Below are 9,644 nucleotides of genomic sequence, written 5' to 3'. Positions count from 1 at the left end.
CTTTTGTGGTGGTGGGTGGTCGTCTTTTATGACAGGATGGGAGATAGGTGGAAAGCGTCAGTGGTCGACTGGAATAGTGGTGCCCAAAGAAAGAAAACAAATTTTAGGGGTGAAATGTTAATTTTTCAAACTTTGAAAATGAGGGTAAAGTGTTAGTTTTTAAAATCTGGAGAAGGGAGGAAATGTTATTAACATCTAGAGTTTTTGGATTTAGTGATAAAATGATAATTTTATCCTTCTCTATAATTAAAAATTATAACAAAAATTAACTTATAAATAACTATTTAAAATTTTAAATTATTATAATTATGATTTTAAGATTGTGCTTAAAGCTTGGATGGGAAATAGACCATTGGCCTCAAAATAATATTTAATTATTTGTCAACAAGTTAATCGACTTTTGAAGATATATAATCAAGAGTTATCCTTTTCCAAATCAGAATCCTCCTTTCTTGTCATCCAGTTTTTATTAGAGATAACCCACGTAATGTTACTTGGGTTTAATAATTATATTTCTTGGATTTTGATTTTTATTAGTATAAAATATTTTCTTTATTTCAAATTATTGTATAAGAATTTCACTTAAAAAACAGAGAGAGAAAGAATAGCACACGAAAACAACTTTCCTGCTGTAATTAGAATATTTAAAAAAAGAAAAGAAAACCTTTTTACTGTTGTTTATAATACAAAAAAAAAGAAAAAGGCTAAAAACAATATCCGGTAAAAAAGGAAAAATGTTAATCTTATCTCTTCAATAGTTGAAAAAATAAAAAAAATTTTGATAAAGAGAAGATATTAACGAATAAATTTTTTAACTTTATAATCATATTTTAATTATTGAAAAATGTTAAAGAAAATAATTTATTATTTACCATCGATTGTAATTTTGCAGTGGGAGGTCCAGTGTGCAAAACCGATAATTAAATCGATCATCTCATTAGTTTATAATTCAATCGACTAGTTTCAATATAAATCATTATAATTGAACAAATGATCATAAAAAATTGAATTAACATTTTGTAACATTATACAATAATGTTATTAATTAATATAAATATTATCTATCAAATTTTCTCAAATTTACCACTATAAATAACCAGTATAACTTTAAATCTCAAATTTTCATTTTTCAAAACAAATCTCACCATCTCTGTCACAGAAGCTCATTCATAATGGTTAATGCTGAAACTGCTCGCAATATCGTCGGCATCATTGGTTTGTTTTTCACTTGTGTTGTTGCTACAAAAAACAATGGTTTTTTTTTTAATTTTTTGGTGTGTGTTTTCAGTTACTTTTTTGTTTAATGAAAATATTTGGTTATGATGCAGGAAATGTTATCTCCTTCGGCCTCTTCCTCTCGCCATCGTAACTGATTTCTGGTTTTCTTATCAAAACTGCTAATCTTGTTAATGGATAAATAACCTGATTTTAAAATTAAATTGTTTTGACAGTCCAACTTTTTGGAGAATAATTAAGAGGAAATCAGTGGAGGAGTTTCAGCCCTATGCATATATCGCAACATGTATGAATTGCATGTTTTGGATGCTTTATGGTCTTCCATTTGTTCATCCTGACAGCACTCTCGTCATCACCATCAACGCCATTGGCCTTGTGATGGAGTTGATATATTTATCAATATTCTGTTACTACGACCATCAGAACAAAGGAAGGGTATATATATATATATATATATGTTTATTATCACAAGTAGAGACAATTCGCTCATTTGATAAAAATTTCTAATCTTTTTATCTATTTGCAGAAGAAGGCGGCGATTGGACTTTCTGGGGAAGTGGTTTTTGTATTGATAATATCTGTAATTACAATGGTGGCTTTTCACACCCATGAAAGCAGGTCATTTTTTGTGGGAATTATCTGCGATGTCTTCAACATTATCATGTATGCTTCACCACTCACCATTGTGGTAAGTTTTCCCATCTCCCCAACCTAAATCTGCTGGTTTGATTCAGATGAAAAAAATGTTGAAAAAGCTTAATTTCTTGTGTGGATTTCACAGAGAAAAGTTATAAGAACAAAGAGCGTAGAGTACATGCCATTCTATCTCTCACTTGCCGGTTTCACTAATGGCTGTATCTGGGCTGCTTATGCCCTCATCAAGCTGGATTATTTTATTCTGGTAAACCAAATATTTCTCTATAATAATTTTGCACTGGTGCAAAAAACATACAGATGATTTTGGTTTTGCTCTTGCAGATAAGCAATGGCCTTGGAGCACTGTTCAGTCTTCTGCAACTTATTATATATGGCGTGTACTATAGATCAACGCCTAGAAAGGGCCAAGATATCGAAAAGCGGCCGGAGGTTCAGCTCTCTACAGCTCCCACGGGTTAAATTAATCTATCATGCTGATTTTTTTAGCAGTGAGTTCAAAAATATTTTGATGTGGTCCATTATTTCCATTGAAATCCAAATTGTCACATTTTATAATATAAAATTTCAATAATGACACTTTGAATACATGAATATTGGATGTTACTTACCATTTTGTATAAGTTTCAATGATAATTTCAATATTAAAAGTTTATTTGGTTAGATTTATTTATCAATTAAAAGAGTTATTTAATATTTTAAAAACTTAAAAATTAAATTATTTGATTTAATCTTTAAAAAAACTGATAAAATGTTAACTAAAAAACATTTATTAATAGAGAATTCAAAATTTTAATTTCTCATATCAATTCAAAAAAAATCATTTATTTATACAGTTGAAATTTAAAGAATATATTTATATTAACATTTATTTGACCTCATCTCTTATTGTATTAAAACTCTATATATTTTTTTATCATTATAGTATTAAAAAATTTTGAATTAAAAATAAAATAATATTTAATGACATATAATTAAAATATTTATTTTTCATTATTTCCTTGAGAAATAGTTATTAATAGACTGTAAATTATCATCTAAGTAACAAAAAAATTTGTGATACCAATAAAGTAAAATTATGAACCTAAATAATATTTGATCCTATTAATATATATATTACAAGATCATACCAAGTAATATAGTCAAATCATAACTGCAAAATAAACATCAATATTTTGCAAAACAATATATATATTTTCATAACATTTTTCCCGTTGCCTTTTGTTGATTTTAACAGCGAAAAAATATAAAGACGAAGAGTTTGGAGTACACGTCAGTCTATCTCTCAGTGGCCGGCTCTGTTAATGGTTGCATCTGGTCGGCTTGTGCTTTTCATCAACTTGGACAATTTTCATTCCGAAAATCCCCAGTGGGAAATTTAATCATAGTAAAAGTGGTTTGACAGAGGGCAATGGCGATGTTGATGGTGCTGACGAGAGTGCTGTCAGGATGGACAAATGGAAGACCTTAAAACATCCAAAACATGCAATTCATACATGTTGCAATATCTGCATAGGGCTGAAACTCCTCCACTGATTTCCTCTTAATTATTCGCCAAAAAGTTGGACTGTCAAAACAATGTAATTTTAAAATCAGGCTAATTATCCATAAACAAGATTAACAGTTTTGATAAGAAAACCAGGCGAGAGGAAGAGGCCAAAGGAGATAACATTACCTGCATCATAAATAACCAAATATTTTCATTAAACAAAAAAGTAACTGAAAACACACCAAAAAATAAAAAAATCATTGTTTTTTGTAGCAACAACACAAGTGAAAAACAAACCAATGATGCCGACGATATTGCGAGCAGTTTCAGCATTAACCATTGTGACTGAGCTTCTGTGACAGAGATGGTGAAATTTGTTTTGAAAAATGAGAGGGCGTATATGTTGATAATGTGGAGTTGTTAAAATAAAGCCTATTCTCTTCTGCAGTCCTATTTTTCTATAATAATCTATATTTTTCTATAATAATTCTGCACCGGTGCAAAAAACATACAGACGATTTTGGTTTTGCTCTTGCTGATAAGCAATGGCCTTGGAGCACTGTTGGGGCTTCTGCAACTTATTATATATGGAGTGTACTATAGATCAACGCCTAGAAGGGGCCAAGATATCGAAAAGCCGCCGGAGGTTCAGCTCTCTACTGCTCCCGCGGCTTAAATTAATCTTTCATGCTGATTTTTTTAGCAGTGAGTTCAAAAAAATTTTATGTGGTCCATTATTTCCATTGAAATCCAAATTGGCATAAAATTTCAATAATAACACTTTGAATATTGGATGTTACATACCCATTTTGTATAAGTTTCATTGATAATTTCAATATTAAAAGTTTATTTGGTTAGATTTATCTATCAATTAAAAGAGTTTATTTAATTTTTTAAATACGTAAAATTAAATTATTTGATTTAATCTTGAAAAAAGCTAATAAAATGTTAATTAGAAAACATTTATTAAGAGAGAACTCAAAATTTAAACTTACTGTATCAATTAAAAAGAATCATTTACACAGCTGAAATTTAAAGAATATATTTATATTAACATATATTTGACCTCATCTCTTATTATATTAAAACTTTATATATTTTTTAATATAATATTAAAAGTATAAACTCTGTTTGAATCTATCCCCATTGCATCTAGTCAGCTTGTGCTTTTCATCAACTTGGACAATTTTCATTCCAATAATCCCCAGTGGCAAATTTAATCATAGTAAAGTGGTTTAACAGAGGCCAAAGTACTATTTCCCACCCAAAGTATGGAGCACAGACAAACACACATCCACAATATTTCAAAAACTTAAATACTGACTCAAGGTTTAATCCATTTTGACACCCTTAAGAATTTTTCGTTATGGTTAGAGTTAACATCATCAATTTATCAATAATATTAAAATAAATAAAATTATATTTCATATTCTTCTTTTGGTTTGAAAAACTAACAATTTTCCTTAATATTGAATTTTGAAAAATTCACTTTTCCCTCTAAGGTTTAGAAGACAAATCTGACGAATGGTAAGCTCCCTCTTCGATGTTCCTCTTGATGGCGCTCTCTCTTGATGGGGCTCTCTCTTGATAACTTTTTCTCTAGCGACAATGAACATCATCCATTCATTTAGACTCAATGGCACGACAAAAGAAGAGAGAGACAGTGACAGAGATGGTGGCCAGGTTTAAGGTAGAAAGAGGTAGTCACTAGTGGCTGGAGAAGTGAAAAAAAAATCTAGGTTTTGGGAAAAAATATGATTTTTTAAAAATTGAAAACTTTAGGAAAAGATAAAGTTATTAAATTTTAAAACCTGACAAGAGAATAATGAAATAAAATTATATTTTTTAATAATATTATTAAAATAAGAGTTTTATCTTCACATTTAATAAAAATTTAAAAATAAGTAAATGTTTAACTTTTTAAAATCTCGCAAACGTATATTTGCCGCGTTTGCCTTTGTATCAAACCTTATATGGGAAATAGTTCTTTGCCTTTAATAGAATATTAATACCAAAATAAGTTGTAGCTGGAGGAGGATCTAATAATTTATGGATTCTATCTACTACAGATCAACACCAACAAAAGTTGAAGACGACATCAAGCCAACTGACGTTCAACTATCTGCTACAGCCGCTGTCTAAAACGTTCATGCCTAAAAACAACTGAGTGCAATCGATATGACTGTTCTCTTTTTTTTTTTGAAAAGTGTGTTAGTCGATGAAATTGGTGTAATTTTAACTTGTCTTGTAAGCAGTTGGCACGCTGCCAGGGGCTGCTATGCTCAGCAGTTTGGGTTAGTTTTAGGTGTGTGCAAGGCTTATCAAAGCCCAAATGTTTTTCAAAAAAAAAAAGTGGCAAGCTACCTCTTAACAGAGCTAGTTTTAGGTGTGAACAAGGCAGGCCCAAATAGAAAACCCAAAATATTTCAAAAACCACCCTTTATCATAGCCAGGTTTCTATTCTGGGACGTGGGGGTTATGGGCCCACCACGCTTCCGCTGCGCCACTCTGATATTTGATCAACCTTTCATTATAATTTTATCCAAAGTTTAGTCTAGATCCATTGACTGAATTATTTTAGAAAACCCCATGCCTCATCAAAATTTGCTCATACGCTAATTTTAATACCGTTTTTGTCAAATTCTCTTTTAATAATTCAGTATAAATGAACAAGAGCTGTTTGATATAGATTATTATTAGGCCAAAGGATTATTTTCCACCCAAGTTTAATTACATTCCCAAAGTTATATTTATAAGATTTAAAAACCCAAAATTTCACTCATTGACCAATTAAAATTAAAATTTTCTGTTAGAAATAAGGATAAAATCGTTTTTTTACTAATAATATTAAAAAATATAAAATTCATTGTAATTTCTCTCCTAAGTTTTAAAAACTAATATTTCACCTTTACCTAAAGTTTTCTAACTTTAAAAAGTAACATTCCCCCCGCCCCGTCCCCAATTTTAGGGTTTTTTTTTTCTCCTCCGACCACTACAAAGAGATTTGGAGATCTTTTCATCATTGACAAAAATATCTATTTCAGGTTGTTTCCTGTGTGCCAGCCAACGGTTTAAGATAGAAAGGGAAGATCGTTAACACTAGAGATGGTGGTTAAAGGGGTGAAGAAAAAATTTTGAGGGAAAAATATAACTTTTCAAAGTTATAAAACTTTAGACAGAGGTAAAATTGTTAATTTTGAAAATTTAAGGGAAAATATAATGAATTTTTTTTTTAATATTATTAATAAAATAACAATTTTATCCCTGCTTTTAACAAAAAAATTCTAATGACAATTATGTTATAGGTGAGATTTTGAGTTTTTCAAACTCTACAAATGTGGTTTTGAGAACGCAACTAAACTTGGGTAGAAAATAGTCCTTCGACCTTATTATTATTATTAAAGTTAGAATATTTGGAAGGGGAAAACAATGGTGAAATTGGATCAACTCTTTTTCATTAAACCAAGCTTTAGGGTTAGGGTTCGTTTAATATATATTTTCATTTTTTATAATAAAATATATTACAAATATTATTCAAATGCATTTAATACAAATGAGTCAAATTGTTTTGAAAAATAATATGCATAAGAAAAGGATGAAAAGCTGTTTTCTATATTTTACTAATTTGAAAATAGTGTTTAAATATTATTAAGAATAAACATTTTAACATAATGGTTGTAATAGCAGTATTATCATACTACTAATTATAGGTTCGAAATATTAAGCATAAACAAATTATATAGTCAAAGTAATAAAATCTTATTAGTAGGTCATTACAGACATAACAAAGGGGTCAATTGACCTCAGACTCAATCCAAACTATTTTAAAAATATAAATCTTGTTATTGTAACAAGTTATGCCCAACTTGTGGGTTGATCAGGTCATACTGCTAGCTAACTTGACTCGGCATGATACTGTAGTAGTGTCTTAAAAAAGATTTTGATATATTTTGTTTAGTTAGCCAAAAAAAAACAAATTTTTTTTAATTCTTTTCTTCAAATTTTTTTCTATGTAAACCCCTATTTCCCTCCCAAAATTCATATATATACTCTCAATCTCTCAAACTCTCATTTTTCTCAATCTCATATTTTTTTCGTCAATATCTCATTCTCAAACTCTCTGAATTCATAAACAATGTTTCTTTATGTTTATAATTTAGTTTTTGTTTCGGTTTTGTTAATCAACTATTATTTTTCATAATTTTATTTATTAAAATAGTTTACAAATGGATTTAGACTTAAATGAGTTCAATCTGTTTAAATATTATGACGCTGATGATATTATTGATAATTCATGTTGGAATAGAAGTACGGGCACCAATAAAGGAAAATGGGACAAACACAAGCTCAATAGAAAAAAAAAGAAAGCAAAAATCCATGATATGGGATCACTTCAATCAAATATAGGAAATGATCGAAAAAAGATCAATTTGTTGAGCAATATACAAACACTACGGTTCATGTTTAACATGTGTCAGTTTGGGTGGCATAGGACATTTTTGTTGGCATATTATAAATAATTGTAAAAAAAAATCACACGAGATGAAAAACCAACAACAAATTGTTTTCACCAGATCGTGATCCATTAGTCTTGATGCTAGTGCAACAAGAGACCGAGCGGTTCCCAATACATGGGAGAAATGTTTATTTTTCCATATGATGAAATGAAAATGCAATGCATGTCATATGTTTGATAAAACAAAAAATAATGAAAAAATTATTGAATTAATGTTGAATCATATATTTATTCTATTTAATGAAAAATCATTTTTTATTATATGTGCATGTCATATTATCAATTTAATAGCTCAAGATGGTTTCAGCATGACTAAAGATTTAATGATAAAATGATAATTTTATCTTTTTTTATAATTAAAAATTATAATAAAAATTAACTTATAAATAAATGTTTAGATTTTTAAATTTAAGATTGTGCTAAAGCTTAGATGGGAAATAGACCATTGGCCTCAAAATAATCTTTAATTATTTGTCTACAAGTTAATCGACTTTTGAAGATATATAATTAAGAGTTATCCTTTTCCAAATCAGAATCCTCCTTTCTTGTCATCCAATTTTTGTCAGAGATAACCCACGTATGTTACTTGGGTTTAATAATTGGCCAAAGGACTATTTCCAACCTAATGTATATTGTATTCTCAGGTTTTCCCCTTTTAACTTTAAAAATACCAAATATCTACCTATAAGCTGTTAAATTTAACGGAATCCTAACCCCTTAAGATTTTCTCTCTTTTTCCCCCCCTAACCCATAAAACCTAACCATTTCCCCCTAGGCCAAGTTTTGAAAAATGGCATTCCCCTCCCCCCCCCCTAGGGTTTAGTTTTCAACCCCCGATGCCATCGCCAATGACGAAGCCTTCTCGATGCACCACCATGCTCTGACGACCTCTCTTCTCTCCTCTGGAATGTCGATTAACCCAGATATGGTGTTGTCTTCGCCTGGAAAGTTGAAGAGCTTCATCTCCCAACGAGGCAAAGACAACGTTAGATCTGGGCTGATCGACGATCTAGAGGAGAGAAGAGAGGCCGTCGGAGCATGGTGGTACATCGGAAAAGCTTCGTCATCGACGATGTCACCGGATTTGACGTCGGGGATTGAAAACTAAACCCTAGAGGGGGAGAATGCTATTTTTTAAAACATAGCCTAGGGGAAAATGATTAGTTTTTAAGGGTTATAAGGGGAAAAGAGGATTAAATTTTAATTTATTTTTAATATTACAGATAAAATGACGATTTTACCCTTGAATACGTTTTTTTAACAGCTCATAGATAGGTAAATGGGTTTTTCAATGTCAACGGGTGGGAATGTGCAGAAAAAGTATACCTTGGGTGGGAAATAGTCCTTTGGCCTTAATAATTATATTTCTTGGATTTTGATTTTGATTAGTATAAAATATTTTCTTTATTTCAAATTATTGTATAACAATTTCACTTAAAAAAAAGAGAGAAAGAATAACACACGAAATTACAACTTTCCTGCTGTAAAAAAAATATTGAAAAAAAAAAAAAATACAAAAAAAAGGTTGTTTAAAAACAAAAAAAGGGTAAAAACAAAATCCGTTAATCTTATCTCTTCAATAGTTGAAAAAATAAAGAAAATTTTAATAAAGAGAAGATATTAACGGATAAACTTTTTAACTTTATAATCATATTTTAATTATTGAAAAATGTTAAAGAAAATAACTTATTATTTACCACCGATTGTAATTAGACTATGTTTATTTTTATATTGAAATATTTTTAATTA

The 9,644-nt window shown here is 29.6% G+C and overlaps 1 protein-coding gene across 1 annotated transcript; it reads left to right on the top strand.

The window, feature by feature from the left end:
• Window positions 1–1,172: 1,172 nt before the first annotated feature.
• Window positions 1,173–2,375, top strand: LOC123222331 (bidirectional sugar transporter SWEET6a-like). Its single transcript, XM_044645027.1, has 6 exons — window positions 1,173–1,215; window positions 1,329–1,365; window positions 1,452–1,671; window positions 1,763–1,924; window positions 2,018–2,137; window positions 2,215–2,375. Exons 1-6 carry the CDS (start codon window positions 1,173–1,175, stop codon window positions 2,350–2,352), a joined length of 720 nt encoding a protein of 239 aa, XP_044500962.1. The 3' UTR covers window positions 2,353–2,375.
• Window positions 2,376–9,644: the final 7,269 nt, after the last annotated feature.

This window comes from Mangifera indica, chromosome 8, assembly GCF_011075055.1.
Source record: "Mangifera indica cultivar Alphonso chromosome 8, CATAS_Mindica_2.1, whole genome shotgun sequence".
NCBI lineage: Eukaryota > Viridiplantae > Streptophyta > Magnoliopsida > Sapindales > Anacardiaceae > Mangifera > Mangifera indica.
Note: the sequence above shows the minus strand (reverse complement) of the source record. Positions and strands in the feature narration are given on the sequence as shown.